Here is a 20,177-nt window from a genome sequence, read left to right as displayed (position 1 = left end):
TACTCTCTATCTTTCCAGGATTACCAAAACCAGAATAGTGAGATTTTCTTTACCCCTTTAAAGAGTAATGACAATGCCAAAAAGAAAAGAAAAAAACAAAATCGACTGCCTTTTTTTTTAGGTATTAGCAAAGTTCTGACAGGAGCACCACTAATTAACTGATAATTGTCTTCCTTTGGCAAACTCTGCTCTTCCTGCTCTTAATTTGCAGGTCTGTGCTCAGTTGTTGGAACAATACATATCCCTAGTTTTTCATTTATGAGTAAATTTGAACTGTTGCCACTTGAAATTGCAGCTGTTGTAATAGGTGAATTTGAGGTTGTTAGACCACCACCAGGAACTGCCGGAGAACTCAGAAGCAATCAATCCAGTAATACCTCTGGAATTTTAGGCAAAGGAGTGAAACAATGAAAAGAAAACAGCTCCCCAATACAGTACCATCTTGATGAGGAATTGGTGCTGGGTAGTTTTCTTTCTTATTGAAACAAAAATCATCACTGTCCTATGAGGGGAAAACAGAACTGATAAATCACTGTGTGATGAAATGTTTGCAATTGATGCATTTCCTTTGGATCTTTGCAGTGGGAGGAAGTGAGTATTATGGATGAAAAAAATACACCAATCCGAACCTACCAAGTCTGCAACGTGATGGAGCCCAGCCAGAATAACTGGCTGCGAACTGATTGGATCACTCGAGAAGGGGCTCAGAGGGTGTACATCGAGATCAAGTTCACCTTGAGGGACTGCAACAGTCTTCCGGGTGTCATGGGCACTTGCAAGGAGACGTTTAACCTGTACTACTATGAATCAGACAACGACAAAGAGCGTTTTATCCGAGAGAGCCAGTTTGCCAAAATTGACACCATCGCAGCCGACGAGAGCTTCACCCAAGTAGACATTGGCGACCGAATCATGAAGCTAAACACGGAGATCCGGGATGTGGGGCCGTTGAGCAAAAAAGGGTTCTATCTGGCTTTTCAGGATGTGGGGGCCTGCATCGCCTTGGTATCGGTCCGCGTGTTCTACAAGAAGTGTCCGCTCACCGTTCGCAATCTGGCCCAGTTTCCGGACACCGTCACAGGCGCTGATACGTCTTCCCTGGTGGAAGTTCGAGGCTCTTGTGTCAACAACTCAGAAGAGAAGGATGTGCCAAAAATGTACTGCGGGGCAGATGGTGAATGGCTGGTACCCATTGGCAACTGCCTATGCAATGCCGGGCATGAAGAGCGGAATGGAGAATGCCAAGGTAAGGAGAGCCATATTGTACTTTTCATTAGGGCTTAGTGCACCGTAATTAAATCAGAGATGAGACTAAATGGAGTAAAGCCAGTAATTAGCAGCCCCTGTGGGCTGTGGTGGGACAGAGGGGTCTAATGAGTAAGTGCTATAGCTCCAGGTGGCAAAGCTAAGACGATTCTAATACTGACAAAATAAATGATGCTGCTGTAATCAGCAGAAGGCCAAACACATTTGCTAACAGGCACTTAGATGTGAACCTGCTTGATGTGCCCTCTGAAATGTAAATGAACAAGCTGAAGAAAGGGCCCTGATTGATCCTTGCTTCAAGAGGACCCACACATTTTTGAACCCTGGCTCTCCTGTCGGTAAACATCTCTGCTCCTGTGGATATGTCCATGAATGATTTCAATGTCAAATTAGGGTTTGTTGTTCCAATGTCCTCCTGCTGATTAAAATCGAACTGTGTGAGGAAAGTCCAGTTTTTCTTGCCTTGTGGAGCAGTGTAGACGTGGGTCAGCACAGTGGAGTGACAGGGTTTCACATGCCTTCTGTTCCATTGCGCTCCCATTGATGGGGTCTCCAAAGTGAACTGAATCTTGATGAAAGACCTCTTGATTTCCCTGAGGAGGTGATAAAGAGCTACTAAGAGTCTTCTTATTGGATCTGTGGTCAGAGGCAGTAGTAAATTGTGATCCATTTTGATTATTGAGTTTTTGAAGAAATCCAGGGTGTTTGTTTTTTTTTTTGTCACGTTAATGACTATTTATCATATTACTAAGGTGACTTTTTTTCCTCTCATTTAAAAGTTCCCTATCTGCAAATCCCTCTTCCCTTATTTCCCCTTTCGGGGAGAGTTTGCAGACTTCTTATAGTAGCTTTGTTTTTGAGTAAAGGCTGGGAGTATTCCATATTTATATGGATTGCTCATATCACGTGTGAATTAAGGCTTACAAAAGTCAGTTATCTCAAGACTTGTATTTTTGCTTGGTGTTTATCTTCAGTGATTATCAATAGTCTGCTGCTGCCAGTCTTATTACGGTTACTACTAAAGCGTGTAACTCTGGGTCCCACCTCTGGAACAGATCAGATTAATCTTTTCTCAGGGTGATTGTTGAGCTGGAGACTACACTACCACATGGCTCATCTGATTTGGTGACTAAAGAGCCCGAAATAACTGACAGCCAAACAATTTGTCTGGCATTTCAACCATTTTAATGACAGGGTGGGATTGACTATAGAGCAATCCACTTGACCAATTGGAAGTCAACAGTTATAACCTAAAGAAAGTTGCATTTAGGGTAGTTTGGTGTCATAGAGTTGTATATTTCTCCTGTCAGAGATCATAAGTGTCCTTCTTTGTGCTGTAGTTATTTCTAGAAGTAGCTAACAATGAATGTCTTTTAAATGCATTGAAAAAATAAAACAGGATAAAGACTGGCAACCTTTTCTGTTGACCTTGAGTCAAAAGGTAAAGTTGAAAATTTAGATGTTTGAATTTCAAGGTTTTTTTTAAGCAATGATTAATTCCTTGCTTAGCAACTACTAGGTAAGCTGTAGTAGTTCAGGATACCCTGAAGTATATTCCAGTGTTAATATTAGAAAAATATGAGTGCATTGTTGGCACCTAAATTATAATCATCATAGGGGGAAGAGTGAAATGAATAGGGTAATAATACTGCATCACATCTTAGAGTAAATTGTTCTTTTTGATTTTTGTAAGACAAGACTTGCACATCTTAACATGTCAAGATTCTTACATATATGTTTCTTAATAAACACAATTGTCTTCCATTTCTTGCTCAGATGTTCATGTTTCTGGCATTAGTACATCTCTCTGCATCTAATGTCATTGATTTCCAATTGTCACACAGCCCAGTAACTCATACATTGCTGCACTGTGAAACTCCTTGACATTTTTACAACCCAAATTAGAAAGAAAAGAGAAAAAGATGGAGGGGGGAGTGAATGTAAAGGCAATTGAACATGGTAGTGGTTGGCTTTATGGAAATAATCTTAGGAATACAGTTCATCATCACATGATTCATAGAAAGGTTGAGGCTGCATGGTTTAGGTTCAGTCCATTTCTGAGCAAACTGTTCCTAACACAAGACTAGATATTTAATGGAAGTGGAAGTTTGATTAAGCTATTGTTGAGAATCTTCATTCTCTGCACTCACTCATGCTACCCATGTACTTTCTTTGCTACTTGTAGAAAGATTAAATCTTTCAAGAAGACACTTTTTGCACAAAACATTGCACTGCTTGTTTTTAAACACTATCAGGTAAGAATCTCTGATGAATTTAGAGAGGAAGAAAAAACTTGAATCACAAGAATTCTTAAATCCCAAACTTGAGTGAAATTTTTTTAAAGAGATAAGTCTGTAAACATCTTAAGAATAATAAGAAATGGTTGCTTCCATCTGTGCCACCATTTGGCTTCCCAGGTGGAGCTAGTGGTAGAGAACCTGCCTGCCAATGCAGGATACATAAGAGATGCGGGTTCAATGCCTGGGTTGGAAAGTTCCCCTGGAGAAGGAAATGGCAACACACTCCAGTGTTCTTGCCTGGGGAATTCCATGGACAGAGGAACCTGGAGGGCTACAGTCCATGGGGTCGCAAAGAGTTGGACACGAGTGAAGCGACTTCTCATGCATGCACCCAGGAATGTGCCATCATTACTGGGATATCAGGATTATCTAGGTAGAGCAGAAAAACATCCACACAAGGAAATATGTCTCAGTTTGGTCACTTACCTGCATGACCTTGAGCATGTTTCTTAAACCCTCTGTGCCTTTGTTTGTTAATCTATAAAATGGGTTGATAATAATTGTTCTTAGCTTAGAGACTTAGAGGACACAGTGATGTAAAATTGGTAAAAAATCACTGTTTAGATCATAAAGCATTAAACTGATGTTAATGCTAGCTTCTTTTATCACTCTTATCAAGGTCATATCTGTTGACTTTTAAGGGTGTTGAGTTGAAATGGTAAAAGGGAAGTCCATCTTCGAGCCACTCTTAGAAGTCAAGGACAAAGATAGGAAGCATTACCTTTGCCCTAACAAAGAGTAAGGATCATTTGAAAATGATATTTGGAGAGTGTCTATTTTTTTTTCCCCCTCTGCTATAGGAAAGAGAACTTTTCCTTTGAGTGAAAGAAAAGTGATTTGGGAGCGGAACAAGAAAGACCAGGGTGTAAAGGGAGCTTAAGAAAGGATATAAAAGAGAATGGGCAAGTCTTCAGAACTCTGGCAGCAGATCCCTCCCCAATTGTCTTTTCAATGGGTCTTCTGTGGCAGGACAAATAGAAGGACAGGTGAAAGGTCGTCTACTTCCTCATCCATCTTCCTTGGGGTCTGGGAGGTCAGAGTGAAGATTGATTAAGATCTTAAATGTTTGACAAAAGATCCCTGGGCAAAAATGGCCAGGGCGGGTGGGGGCCTGGGGTATGCTATTGTTTGAATCTAACCCTGATCATCTGCCAGAATCCTCCAGGGACCTTGAAGACAGAAGGACACTTCCTCTTGGAGTTCTTACCTCCAAGCAGTACATGCAAATGCAGACGGAGGGCTAGGAGACCCGTCAAAAGTGTCCAGAGTGGCAGGGCGATGGCGGGCTTGCCCTCTGCAGCAGCTGCAAGTTCACCCGCCCCTGGAATAACATTTTCTGAAATGATTTGGCTCAGTCTCAGCAGGACAAAAAAAGAGTGGAAGCCACTCATTTGTCTCTGCAGGAGAATGTCTGGCTGGCATTAGCAGTAGTTTGAACTTGCCTAGTGATGGGGTGCAGAGGATAAGTAACTGTTCTAGTTAGTCGGAGAAAGGGAAAAAAAAAAATCCACCTCAGACATGTCTCCCTCTCCCCTAGTACGTACCCTGCCCCTCCATGAGGGAATGTTCCAGATGTTTTACAGGGCTATTTTTATTACTTCAAAAATGTTAAGCTGGAGGAAGAGACGAAAAGATTCTTTATTACCTTATTTTTTGCTTAATTAAAAAGCTGAAAAATTAAAGGGAGGTCACAGATTTACTCTTTATGAAATAGTAATAAGCAGCATTTTCAGAGAGCATGTATAAAAATAATACTAATAAAAAGAAAACATTCTTATGGAGTCACTAAAGGACAAATAATCACAACTGTGACAAAATTAAGCTGGGTAGGAATCAAACCTTGTTTAAATACATAATTTTGCTGTAAATTGTTTGGAGTCCTATATACTTAGGGACCTCTATTACGTATCATTACATATATGAAGACTTCATATGAGTAAAAGCTTCTTATTAAAAGCTCTGTTGAGAAAAAACAAGATGGAAATACTTTGATGGCTGTGAAATAGAGATATTTCATATTCGTGCTCTGAAAAAAGAGAGAGGGCTGTGTTTGAAAAAATGACTACTTTGTTTTCCTAATATATTATAGAAGAACCTTAGGAGAAAGAAGTACCAGAAAGGATGCATTTAAAATATAGTTCAGAGAGATGCTGTTATATACTTTCCACTTTTGAAATTTTTCTTCCACCTTTGAATCATGTCTTTAAGAATCAATTGCTTAAATCACATGGTTGCTTTTATCTCTGACTTTGAAGCATGGCTGTGATCACTGAAAGACGCAATTCTTTATATCCGAGAAGAGCAGGATTTAATTATTGTCCTTTTTATGTTATACTTTTTTTATTTTCCCTTCTACATGTGACCAGGCTTCTTTTGTGAGTGAATCAGGCAATGGTCTATTTTGGATTCACTAAAGCATCACGTAGGAATTATCTCAGTTAGGGATTTTTGAATCTGGTATTTAAGATTTGATGACTTATTTTAATCTGACTGAGCTTCCTTGTACTTTTCAAAAATGAATTAAGACATAATTATTCTGTTAAGACTTGAGTCTTTAGGAGAAAGACCAATTAAATGGCTTTTCAGCTACTACTGTGCAAAGCAGAGGTGGTCATGATATATGTTTGACTTTCACATCATTGAATTTTAATACTTCGTTTGGGGGGGGCATTTTTTTTTTTGCATTTAATTGATGAATTTAACGTTACAAAAGAATTGTATGCTTCAGACTCTTACTCCAGCTTATTTCTGATTTATCAGTCTTTATGATTTAGTAGATAACCCAAATATATCTATACATGTGTATTTTGAAAAATAACTGAAATGGAATCATCTTCTTGTCATCTCGTTTTTATGATATTTGACTGTCTATTTTGGACATCATTCTATATTAGAGAATATAACTTTTCTCCATCCTTCATAATTGATAATTAATATTCTTTAGTGTGAATATATCATACTTTATTTAATTTTTTCTTTGCTGATGGATAGTTAAGGGCTCTTAGTTTTTTCTGGTCATATTTTTAAACCAACAGTTTAACTTGTCAATCATACATATACTTTAAAAAAAAATTGAATGGTTAACCTTGCTTTGTTATTTTTCTTGGACAAATGATTTTAATAAACCTTCTTGACCATGAGCATATATATGGAAGGAGTTCAGTCCAGGACAACCAGACAAGTAACACTGCTGACAATTAAGGAGCATAGTTGGGTCTCATTAAATGTTCATTGAATGAATGAATAAATAAATGCATAAGGAACTATGGCCTGTTTCATATTAAACATTTATTTGGTGGAGTAACATTTCACGGAGTCAACATGATATATCAGAATCTTTGCATGTGACATGTATTAATGAAGTCCTTGTTTATAATTCCTACTTCAATTAGGTCTTAGCTATTTTCATTATATTTATGAACCATCTCTACACCTGGATGTTCAAAAATCTCTGTAGTCTATGCGCTAACATAATTATTAGTATAAAATGGCTAAGATCTGCCTTTGGAGTTTGAGAACTGAGTTTAGTTTGTAAGTGTGCTACTTAACTAGGTGGATGATCATGGTCACTATCTTAACCTCCCTAACTTCAAGTCTTATTTGCAAATTGGTGACAATGATATGTTATTATGTATGAGACACACATATATGGACAAGGGCATGGCAACCCACTCCAATATCCTTGCCTGGAGAATCCTATGGATAGAGGAGCCTTGGCAGGCTACAGTCCATGGGGTCACAAAAAGTCAGATATGACTGAAGTGACTTGTCACACACACACATGTATGTATAAAGGGTCTAGCACTGTGCCTAGAATCATTAAGCACCTAAGAAGTGGAAAATGTTATTGTTATTTTTGTTGTTGTTCAATAGAAATATGGTGACACTAAAGGCTATTTGGTCATTGTTTGTCCAACAATGGAAACTGGTTTAGATTTTGAAGCAGTTTTTTGAGCGGAGAGGTGAGGGCAATGGTGACAAATGCAAGTGTAGGGGATGGTATGAAATGACTGGTCTTGCCTCTATTGGTCAGGTCCTCTGTTGCTCAGTTTACTGCAGTGGCCCTCAAAGTGTGTTCAGCTGGGTTCCCCCAAGACCCTTTCCTGTGGTCTACAGGTCAAAACTTTAATATGTCATTTGCCTTTTCCCTCCCCGTTTCTCATGAATGGAGTTTTCCAGAGGCTAATATGATATATGATATGTGGTATGTGATATCTCATTAAATTAAATAGAGAAGCAAATACGAGAATCCAGCTGTCCTCTATTAAGCCAGACATTAACAATGTCACTCTTGTTCCTAATTTAGTTTTTCTATTTAGTTTTAGAAAATATGGTTCTTTTTTCATTAAAATGTGTTATTTGTGTTAAAATTAATGGGTTTAATTATCAATACTTTTAAATAAATTCATCTGAGTTTCAGTTTCTAATGGTAAGTACTGGTAGCTTTAACTCACATGCACAAAAGCACTTTGGCATCCTCAGGCTTTTTAAACAGTGTGTAAAGGGGTCCTGAGACCCAAAAGTTTGAGAGTGAAGTGAAGTCGCTCAGTCGTGTCTGACTCTTTGCAGCCCCGCGGACTCTTGCCTACCAGGCTCCTCCGTCCATGGGATTCTCCAGGCGAGAATACTGGAGTGGGTTGCCATTTCCTTCTCTAGGGGATCTTCCCGATCCAGGTATCAAACCTGGGTCTCCCGCATTGAGGGCAGATGCTTTAACCTCTGAGCCACCAGGGAAGCTAAAGGTTTGAGAAGCTCTGCACAAAGAGTGTTAGCTTTTTGTTTCTCCTGCGGGTACAGAAAGTGTACCTGAGTTGTCTGCAGACACTTTAGAATCAAAATAGATCAGGAAGCTCTGGAAACTTTCAGAATCTCGGAGATTTAGGTAGCTTAGAAGGATGACATTTATTCTACCCTTTAGATGTTTCTATAAAATCAGGCAGCAATTTGTAGCTCTTAGCTTTTTAAAAACGGTTTATCTGCGTCCAATAACATGCCTCAGTGCTCTCTTTAGTTTTACTGTGCTTGTGAGAAGGAATGATTAAGGAAAGCCTCAGCTGGCCCATGGGACCCTGAGAGACTGTATCTTTTTCACTGAGGGCATAAAACCTTTCTCCCTTACAGCTGGTACCTCTGGGCCATTTGCGGTGGGGGGTGGGAGCAGGTGAGGTCACTGGGTCCCATGATCTGGAGAGTAATTAATAGTCCCATGACTAAATGGACATTTTATGAATATTCAGGGTCTATTTGGGCTTCTGGGGAAACAATCAGGTTGGTGCCGCTGACAACTCCCTTTGGAGACCCAGAGCGTTTTCTGGGTGAATGCGGGTCGTCAGCTGTCGGCCTAGGGTTGCTTTTTTGCCGGCAGCAGATCCCTCGTTTGCATATTCTGTATGTGCCCTCATGCAAAACAGCACACCCATTTCCCCCTTTCACAAAGGCTAGAGAGCTTCCTTTGGAAACTCCAGCCAAAATCTCCTTCTGTTTATGCAGAACCCAATGATTTAGACACCATGCAAATTAATTCGGTTTTGATTTGAATGCTTCCAGAGATTGGGGGTGGGAGGCAGAGAATGGGGTGTTTGCACAGGGCCCCTTTTGTGCAAACTGCACCCCCCCCCCGCCCTCCCCCAGTGTGGGTGGTTGTCACTCCCGGGGCCCCTTGCCCCATGTGAAACAACCCAAGCTCCTGCTGCTCATTTTATTTTGACCTTTGGAAAGGAACCTAGTCTTGGTGAATCCATTGGCTTGTCTGTTTCCTGACAGTTTCAGCAGGAATCTCCCTTTTTTTTTCTGAGGAGGGAGGAGATAGCACTGTGCAGATTATGCTAGGAATGCTTAGAAGTGGCCCAACAAAGGGCTTTCAAAAATTGTCCAGTAAAAAGATAAAATTCTTGGAGAAAGAATTGTCAGATCCCAGAAAGTTCTGAAAATAGGCATTAGGTCACTCGTAGGCTGGGACCTAGTCACCCCTTCAACAAATAGATCCTGAAAGTGTAGATTTCACAAATCATCATTGGTATTTTCATCGCGTTACTGTCATACATCTATGAATGAAGACAACCAACTGCATGCCTAGAGTCATGATTAAAATTCCTTATTTTCACTCCCGTCCCACATACATTTCTTTCAAAGGTGTATTGACGATAATTCTGTTCCTTATTCTGTATGTGTATTCGCTTTGGGTTGAATGTTGCCTTTTGAATTCCTGTTTTCCCACCCCACCAGTGTCTCCAAATTTACTTAACCTTTGCTTTATTCCCTCAGAATGAAAATGTGAGTATAATACATATTTAAGCCAACAAACTTCACTGTCATCTTGAAAATAGTACTGTCTTCAGAAGGCCCTGATTGTATGTATTCTATAACCTAAAAGAAGAGGACTTGGCATGAAATGTTTTTGAAGTTCAATTAGTTTTGAGTTCGAACTAATTTCACAGGGCAGCAAACGGGCAGAGCCAGACTTTGCAGTGTAATTAAGTGTAGGCAGGGTCAGCTAAAACAACATCTAAATGTGGAAGAGCTTTGGTTTAGCTCCACATGGCCTGACAAAATTTGATGATGCTGCTGTTCAAAGTCCATTTGGGATGGATTATTAGGATTAAAGAACAGCAGAAGGCTCTGTACTTGGTATGTTCTGTCGTGTCATTAGTGGATGAGAAAATTCAGCTGCTTATCTGGCTCTGGATTCTAAGGATGGATTTAAACAGACCCACACTTTTCAAAGGTGATCTTACTAACCTCTTCTTAATAAGTTACAGATCTCCAATTGCTCAGAATCCTGAAAATACCATTTGAAGTAAGTTGATTGATAATTATCATTTCCCCCTCCATGTACAGATATTTTCCACAGCAGTACAAAGCTACGGTACAGTTTCTTAATTACCCAGATAATCCTGTTTGCTTGTATTTTTAAACTATGAAGTGCTGGGTAATTATTCAATTCTTAATAGAAGGCAAATGGCAATGTAAACAATAATTAGGATGTTAGACAGACTAATGCGCTTCAAAGCAAATTGGATTTTTTTCATACTGTTCAGCATGAAGTCCCATAAAGCCAACAATTTAGAAGTAAGGCAAAAAAGGTTCCATTTGGTTCATATTTTATGGCGTTATCTCCTCATGGCTTGTTTCTGTGAATAGCAGTTTGCCCCACTGAAACTGGCTGTGCCCAAGCCAACTGTTTCCGTAACAATTGCTTCCCTGCTGTTTGACATTTGGTGGTGTTCTCCCAGGCCTCCAGATTGGTCCTTTGTCTGCTGCAAATCCGAGGGGTCAGGGGTTAACAGAATACTGATTTCCTCCATAATACCATGGCAGGTAAATATGGGCCAACCTCATGATCAGTTAAGACGCAGCTCAGTAAGGAATGCTTTTCTCATGGGCTTTTGTCCTTAAGAACTTCCCTGATTTGAGATGCTGAGTTTCCCAGCTCTTGCCTTCCACAGGGGCTTCTTCATAACCAAAGCTGCCATCTCTCTTTTCTATGGCTTTCTCTGTTAATAACCATTCACAGATAACAATATATCCTCAGAAATACATGACCTGAAAACTGAGCAAATCATCATGTTTGATGAATTAATTTTACAAGCTTAACAATACTTTGCAACCTTATGTGCTTAATTATGTCTTGCAGTCTTATCTGTACTGTGTGTTTCATTGATGAAATAATAAACTGATAGCAAAGGTGGTAGACAAAGTTCCTTTAATAACGGTGCTCTTACCCACCCTACTTTTTTTTTTCCATCTAGCCATCACAGTGTGTTGCCAGTTAGAGGTATAATTAAACAAACAGTTTTATTCCATTTTCACCATTATGGAGATGGCTAAGCATTCACCAACATCAATGCTATTACCATTTTGAATCAGTTTAATTATATCTGTGATTATTCTTCTCCCAAGAAATATTGTAAGCTACACAGTAGGTTATATCCTAATTGTTCATGGGGGACACACAGGCTCTAGAAGTTTAAAGTGTCTTTCAAACTTTTAAACTTCTTGTTACCATCAATTAATGAATGCAAAGGGCACTTTTGCATATATCACTTTCCGCATTTCTGTTTGTCCAACCTCCTTCACATTGCACTGTGAACTTGATGCTTAGATTCATTTGTTTTCAGTTTTAAGTGTTTGAAAAAGACATCTCCACTTTGAAAAACAGTTTCCTTTTGAAGTGTCCAGCTTGGCAATGACTGAAGCAGCCCCCAGGCCAATTAGCATGTTAAAAGAATGGATCAATACCTTTCTGCCTCCTCCACCCTCCTTCCTCTTTTCCAAGGGGAAAGAGTTTGGAAGAACCCTGGGAGGCTCTTGACATCTGTCAAAGATGTGCCAGGAGACTTCAAGAGGATTGTCAATTGCCCTGAGTGGGGAACATTGACAATTTGATCTAGTGCCCGACAGCTTCTCTGCTAGCCATTTGAAAATGGATGCAGGAGGAATTGACAGCATCAGGAAAGCTCTAGCAGTTCATGTGATTATGGAGAGGATTAGAAGAAAAGTGTTGGGAGAAATAAGAGATCAATACAGGGGCACTAGTTGACTTGAACTCACCTTTAGCTGTTAAACACTACATTTTGTAACATTTAGCCTATGCACATGGAAGACTATAGGTGTTTATTTTATTTTATTTTTTTAGGGTTGTGTAAACCCATGCATAAGAAAAAATAAAAAAACATAAGCAGCTACTGATTTTTGAGAGCAGACTCGAAGGTAATTAACAGTGTGTAACACTTTCAGTACTTAAGATGCAAAGGTGCTAATTAACTAATGGGAGAAATTGAGATTTCATTACTTGGTTCTCTAACGAGGTGCCAGCAAAGAAATGCAGCTGAAAGTAATATTTGAACATTCAGGTTTCTTTTAAAGCGGTTTCTTTAGGAACTGCTTCTCTGTTTATCCTCGAGTTTCAATTAGCCTAATGCAGGGCTACAGTAAAACATTATAAAAATGTGGTATTTTTGCACCAGGAAACTCATATTGATGGAAAAATGAGAACGTTATCATTGCGAGATTAAAAAGAAAAGCTTTAAAAAAAGTTTGAAACACACCACCTGAAGGTCTCACATGGTCTTCCTTTAGGACAGCTACTGTACTAAGCTAAACAGATCCCATTACATCATTTATTCTAACCTTCACTAAGATTCTGGGGTCCTTATTTACCGAATGTTGTTGCTGTAACTATTTCAGTAATTCTTAAGTGGGTTCTTGATAAGGCAAGAATTTTACACTGTGATTTCAGCAATTGTACTGAACCATTGTTGAATCTTTCCTTTTCTGTTAGAGAAACCAAGTCATTTATTAAAGAGAAGTAATGTCTGACCTTGTGAAAAATCACAACTATTATTGCAACTTCAAAAACTAGACATACTAAAAAGAGCCCTTAGCCCCACAAAAGGATCGTTGACTTCTGCTACAGATAATGATTGAGATACAGAAATCTATTGTGTTTTCCCAGTATTTTCCATTATATCTTCTGGCTGGTTATCACTGATCTACAGGAAAGCTACTGATTTTTGTATGTTTATCTTGCATCCAATCTTTTTATTGAACTGTCTTGTGAATACTAACAGGTTTTCAGTTAATTCTCTAAACTTTTTAGAGAGCCGATATTTTTAGGTACAAGCAATTATATATTTTTCCTTCCTTTTAAAAACTAGACTTCTTATTTATGATTTTTATCTTACAACATTGATCAGAATTTTTAGGCCAGAGAAAAATAATAATGTTGATTGTAAGCATCTTTATTTTATGCAAGTTTTAGTGGACATAATTTAAGCATGCTGTGAGATATTTGTAAACATTTCTAGGAGAGAAGGGATTTTGAATTTTGCTAGATGACTTCAAATATCTCTTTTAGATATGTCATCTTTCTGACGTGTGTTTATGTGTGTTTATTCAATATCATGAATATTGAATATATTTGTAGATTTTTAAAAATAATCCATAAACTCTCTTTGGATCTGTGGAAAAAAACCCTATCAGGTGGCAGTAAATTTTGGTTAAAAGTTTCTTACGTTCTAGTTGTTAATTGTGGTGATGAAGAGTCAGGGCCTTGGAATAAGAATTTAAATTTAATCTCAGCTTTGTCATTTATAGTGGTGACTACCAGCTCTAGGTACTTAACTTTAGTGCTCTGTTATTTTTCCCCTCTGTAATAGGAGAATAATGACACCTACCCCATAGGTAGGGCTTCCCTGATAGCTCAGTTGGTAAAGAATCCGACTGCAACGCAGGAGACCCTGGTTTGATTCCTGGGTCGGGAAGGTCCACTAGCGAAAGGATAGACTACCCACTCCAGTATTCTTGGACTTCCCTTGTCGCTCAGCTGGTAAAGGATTGGCCTGCAATGCGGGAGACCTGGGTTTGATCTCGGGTTGGGAAGATCCCCTGGAGAAGGGAAAGGCTACCCACTTCAGTATTCTGGCCTGGAGAATTTCATGGGCTCTATAGACCATGGGGTTGCAAAGAGTTGGGCATGACTGAGAGAGTTTCACTCACCCCGTAGGTATCCTTAGGATTAAATAAGACAATGTACTTCACGCTAGGAAGTGACATCTCTTCAGTGCTCAGTAAAATGTAAATAGAAATTTATATTATTTTTATTTTGAATTTTTAACAAGTAACCAACTGATATTAGCCTATGTATTCTCTTTTCCTCTTTCTAACTATATCTCTTTCTCTCTTTCCTCTTTTTCTTAGCAGATTTTAGGATTATAATTGATACATAAAGTTAAGATAGTTTTCCATCTTTTATTAGCATTGCAGAGAAAATGTGCAGAGAATCTAGCTTTACTCTGCAATTTTGAAAGGTTTCACCATTAAAACTGGCTCTAGATTGTTCACTTAGGATTTGGACACTTCTTTTCTGTATATTTGCTAGACTTCGGTAAAAAAAAATGCAACAACCACAAGGAAATTGACTCTGGAACCACATTCCATTGCTTTCTCAGTCACATAAATGACTCTCTGGTCCATAGTGGATGTGTTCTCTGACTTTGGGCTGTTCCCTGCCTCTGCTGACTTAGGATGGAAAGTGCAGATGCCACGTTGCTTTCCTCCATAATTACACGATTGAGCTTTCTCATTACCTGTGTATATCTTAAACGGAAGTTAAAGGCAATGGGATATTCAGCCTGGAGTCAGTGCGCAGGCATGGTTGAGCTAGGCATAAATCGGGATCCTGCTTGTTAATGAGGATCTAGTTGAGACAGTATTTATTATTAATCTCATTAGGAAAAGCTGCATTTCACTGCAGCCCCTCTGAGTTGTGATGCTTTGCTTATTTTTTTAACTGAGGGAGAAAAAATGCGAAATGACAGATTCACTGTTCTAGAAACATCTGGTGTTCCTTAGAGCCGCAACTTTGACGTCATAATGTGTAAATATTTTATATTGGTTTGGAGGATGGGTAAGTTTCATTTTGTTCATTTCAAATTATTCTATGGGCCACATGGAAACAAAACGAGGACCAGAGGACAGGTACTGCCTCAGTATCAGAAAAGACCCATCTGATATTTTGAACTGGACCAGAGTGGACGTGATGACTTTTGAGAAGATGAGTTCTCTTTTAGAGCAGGTGTTCACACTGGCTGGAGGACCCTAGGGCATTTAACTGTATATCCTTGCAGTAAGAGATTGGAGATTTTGTGTTTCTTTCTTTCTTTTTTTTATCTTTTAAATTTCTTTATTCATTTTATTTTGTGGTTGCCCTGGGTCTTCTTTGCTGTGTGCAGGCTTTCTCTAGTTGCAGCAAGCAGGGGCTACTCTTCATTGCTGCATGTGGGCTTCTCATTGTGGTGGCTTCTCTAGTTGGAGAGCACAGGCTCTTCACACGCGGGGCTCAGTAGTTGGAGTTTGCCGGCTCAGTAATTGCAGCTCTTAGGCCCTAGAGCATGGGCTCAGTAGTGGTGTCACATGGGCTTAGCTGCTCTGTGGCACGTGGAATCTCTCCAGACCAGGGATTGAACATGTGTCCCCTGCGTTTGCAGGAGGATTCCCTGCCTGCAATGTGGGAGGCCTGGGTTCGATCCCTAGGAGGACAGGAAGATCCCTTGGAGAAGGGAATGGCTACCCACTTCAGGATTCTTGCCTGGAGAATTCCATGGACAGAGGAGACTGGTGGGGTAATAGTCCATGGGGTCGCAAAGGGTTGGGCATGACTGAGCAAATCACAGTTTCATTTCTTTTTTTTTTCCCTTCTACTGTGTCACTGGGGAAGTCTGATCCTGTGTTTCTTAAAAGGGGCACCATTGTCATTTTGGGCAGGAGGATTCTTCCCTGAGTGCAATATGTATCAAGGCTTGTGAATCCATCCTGTGCATGGTGGGTATGCACTTTGCAAGGCATTTGGTGTCCTGAGAAGTCCCTGGGTAGTAAATACCTGTGGCATCCTCTAATCACTGTGACAGGCTAAATCTTCCCTTCACTTGTTCAACTGCCTCAGGTACGGATACTGATCTCAATGGCAAACTTCTGGACTAGACAAACTAAGATAATTTACAGCTCTTAAGATTCCAAGATAGTAGGATATTCCTTGTTACAAAGGTTGCATATTTCCTATAGGGTAGCTAGCCCAGGTTTAGGATCCTGTAGTTGTAAGAAAGATGGAAAAGCTCTTCAAGCAGTCCTGGATATCAATTTCTCTGTTTTCATTTTCCTTAAACCTAAGTGTACACCGTGGGGCTTCCCAGGTGACTCAGTGGTAAAGAATCCAACTGCCAAGCGGAAGTTGCGGGTTTGATCCCTGAGTCGGGAAGATCCCCTGGAGAAGGAAATGGCAACCCACTCCAATATTCTTGCCTGGAGAATTCCATGGAGAGAGGAGCCTGGTGAGCTATAGTTCATAGGTTTGCAGGGTCAGACACTACTGAGCGACTGCGCACGCACGCAAATGTACGCCATAGCATCACAAAGTCAGATTCATCTGTTTCCCCAGTAGGCACCAATTATAGGAGGAGATGGGGATGTCTTCTGGAAGAAATTACTCACATTTTATAAAAGCATCTGTAACGATGACCATCAACCAAGTTCTCTACTAACTTATGTAGTCCTGAAACAGCCTTATCAGGCAGGTAGAGTGTTATTATCCCCATTTTACAGTTGGGAAGCTGAGGCATGGAAGGGTGCCCAAGATTCTGTACTGCCACTCAAAATGATTTGAAACTAGGTAGACTGGCTCCAGCCTCTAAGTTGCCAACTCTGTGCCATACTTTTCCTGGATAAGAACTGTTAGAAATCAAGAAACATCCTCCTAAGTTAACTTAACAATATGGAATCTGCTTTGCATTCTTACAAGGTAAGAAGAACATTTTGAATGCCTGAGTTATAAACTTAGGTAAACAGTGTCCTGTATTTACTCCAAGATTTGTCAAATACTCATCTGTCACTGGGTGGCATTTGTATTATTTCAGATGGCCTGGCAAAGAGCAAAATGTGACTTTGCAATTATTAAAGCTGAAGACCTCGTCATAGAATGTATTACTGAGCAAATTATTCTTATTTTGACTCTGAATCACAGCACAGAGGGAGGTTATAAGCATAGACCCAAGTCTACATAAGATAGAACATCATCTCCTCTTAACTGGAGGATAGCTGAACTGAATAACTTTTTTAATTTCTCAAAGGCTGTATGATAAATCCAAGGGCTATTTACCTGGAGAATCAATCTAAAAAGGAGGATGTACTTTTAATAATCTAAATGTTGGATTTGTGCTTTTATGCTGGTTCAGGTAGCACATTTATTTGCAAATGTGTGGAGGAAAAAAATGGCAACGGAATCATTTGTAACGCAATTCATTTCTGCAATTGGGTACAAGGAGAAAAAAGGTGGGGTCAGCATTGCAAATGGTGGCATACGTGGTTCCTTCAGTACCTACACAGCTATTTACCCTCCTTCCCTCGTGTTGCTACCTTGTGGCTTCAGTGGAAATGGTTCACCTTTCAACACCTAACACCAGCTGTATCCTGAATTGTTCTGTTATGCAAGTCTCAAAAATTCTTTTTTTTTCAGAGGGGGTCCTAAATCATTTAGAACCAGGTTTTCTGTTGCTTGCAACACAATGCTAATTGATAAAGGAGGTCATTAATTTAACATGCACACCAGTTTTCTATACACAAATGTTTCACATAGGAAATACAGTAGGTGGCTCAGACAGGAAAGAAATCTGCCTGCAATGCAAGAGACCCTGGTTTGACTCTGGGTCGGGAAGACACCCTGGAGAAGGGAATAGCAACCCATTCCAGTATTCTTGCCTAGAAATTCCATGGGCAGACCATGGGGTTGCAAAGAGTCTAACACGACTGAGCAACTAACACAACAGAAAGCTGAGTAATTAGATTCCCAGGTGGCACAATGGTAAAGAATGTGCCTGGCCATTGCAGGAGACTCAGGAGACACCAGTTCAATCCCTGAGTCAGGAAGATCCCCTGGAGGAGGAAATGGCAACCCACTCCAGTATTCTTGCCTGGAAAATCCCATGGACAGAGGAGCCTGGTGGGCTACAGTCCATGGGGTCGTAAAGAGTCGAGCATGACTGAGTGACTGAGCACACACACACAGGCACACAAGCTGAGTAGTTACTTTTCCAAAAGATTGCTTTCTAGTCTTGTAAATAATAGAAACATATTGGAGGCTATTTTTGCCCTCCCTTCTCAGCCTGATGGCAAGATAGACTAGTTTTGGTTTGGTTCTGTTGCTGACAGAAACCCTCTTCCATACGTGGCTTGGTGAAGTGGGCTGCCTTTCTTCTCAGAGCTAAAAAATATTCAAACTGGAAGGAAATCCTTTATTTAATTCATGCGTTTCATTTTCCAGACGAGGAAACTGAGGCTCAGATTAATAAAGTACATAATAAATTAATAAAGAGGTACAAACTTCAGTTACAAAATAAATGAGTCACAGAAATGAAATGTACTGGGTGGGGAATATTGTCAATAATAATGTAATATCTTTGCATGGTGACAGGTGGTAACTAGACTTACCGTGGAGATCATTTTGTGATGTATGGAAATATCCTTGTGTTGTGCACTAGGACCTAATGTAATGGTTTAAGTCAATTATATTTCAAACAGGTCTTCCCTGGTGGCTCAGACGGTAAAGAATCTGCCCACAATGTGGGAGACCTGGATTCGATTCCTGGGTTGGGAATATCCCCTGGAGGAGGGCATGGTAGCCCACTCCAGTATTCTTGCCTGGAGAATCCCTACAGTCTTTGGGGTTGCAAAGAGTCTGACACGACTGAGTGACTAACACTTTCACTTTCACTTTCACAGCTGCTGTGTACCAGGGGGCATTCTACTTATTGGAGTACTTAAGTGTGGTTTAAAACCATATTGAAAGGAACTGATGAATCACAAAGTTATTGGTATCAGAAAAAAAAAATCTTGAGAAATTCATTTTTGTTTTGTAGAAAAATATGGTAATACCATAGGCAAGTAAAAAAAGACTGGCCAAATCAGCTATAATGTCACCACATAATGAGTCATACTTGCTGTTTTTGGTTTCTGTGCTTCCAGGTTTTGGTGCACGCCCAGGCACGCACACTCACTGAGTTATTGATCACATGGAATGATGATAAAATACAACTTCATAACATGACTTTTAAGGGCTACAGAGATTTCTGTGACTTGGATGTAGCACACTTTCTTCACCTATCTATTGTTGGGCTTTTAGGTTGCTTTTGGTGTGGTGTAGTAACATTGTGAATATTCTTAAGCAACATCTTCAAATATAGGCTTAATTATTTTCCACTAATTGTTGGTTTGAAAAATGTGCAGTTTTAGAGGCTTTGATATTATTGAAAAAGACTCAGTTTTGAGATAACATGCTTACCTAAGCTCGAAACAATGAGAAACAGCATACCTTCGGTGAGATCATATGATAATTTCCATACAATCCTCATTAATGAAGTGAACTCCAAAGTGGAGGTAGTTTTACTCATTAGCACTTGCATGTGAGAAAACTTCTTTTAAGGTTTTTGCCTACAGATGCTTTCTTTTCATCCTAAAAAAAAGCAATTAACTTTTAAGCTTATTTTAAACAAAGATAAGATTCATTGGCTATCTGTGATAGCTGTTGGTAACTACCCTTTAATATGAAGGATGTGTGTGTTCAGTGTGTTTGTGTGTTGTCTGACTCTTTTGTGACCTAACAGAGTGTAGCCTACAGACTCCTCTGTCCATGGAATTTTCCAGGCAAGAATACTGGAGCCATTTCCTCCTCTAGGGGATCTTCCTACCCAGTGATCGAACCCACATTTCTTGCATCACCTGCATTGGCAGGTGGATTCTTTACCATTGTGCTACCTGGGAGGCCCAATATAAAGGATCCTCTTTGATATAAATGATTATATAGTATCAATGATTATAGTATCAATAATGTACCTGAAGTACATTATTGCCTCTAAATTGCCTTTTAATTTTCTCTCTTACTATCTAACGAACATCATTGCTTTTGAAACTCAGAGAATCACTGCCTTTCATAAAGCCATTGTGAAAGTGAGCTTGATGAGGCTGATTGCTTCATACAATCCCCTAGATACTGTTTTCTTATAGTTTTACAGTATGCCTTCAGGGCTTCAGCAACTGGAAAGGAAAATGACGTCATGTACTATG

General features: G+C 39.7%; 1 protein-coding gene across 2 annotated transcripts in view; it reads left to right on the top strand.

Moving 5' to 3' along the window:
- Window positions 1–20,177, top strand: part of EPHA4 (EPH receptor A4) — a 163,103-nt gene that overhangs the window by 8,228 nt on the left and 134,698 nt on the right. For both annotated transcript variants that reach the window (XM_081579276.1, XM_081579277.1), the window contains exon 3: window positions 583–1,246. In XM_081579276.1, coding sequence (XP_081435402.1) covers window positions 583–1,246 — 664 coding nt within the window. The remainder of the gene's footprint in view (window positions 1–582; window positions 1,247–20,177) is intronic.

The sequence above is a fragment of the Giraffa tippelskirchi genome, chromosome 3, assembly GCF_054371585.1.
Source record: "Giraffa tippelskirchi isolate mGirTip1 chromosome 3, T2T-mGirTip1v1.2.pri, whole genome shotgun sequence".
Taxonomy (NCBI): Eukaryota; Metazoa; Chordata; class Mammalia; order Artiodactyla; family Giraffidae; genus Giraffa; species Giraffa tippelskirchi.
This window is presented reverse-complemented; position numbering and strand designations above follow the sequence as displayed.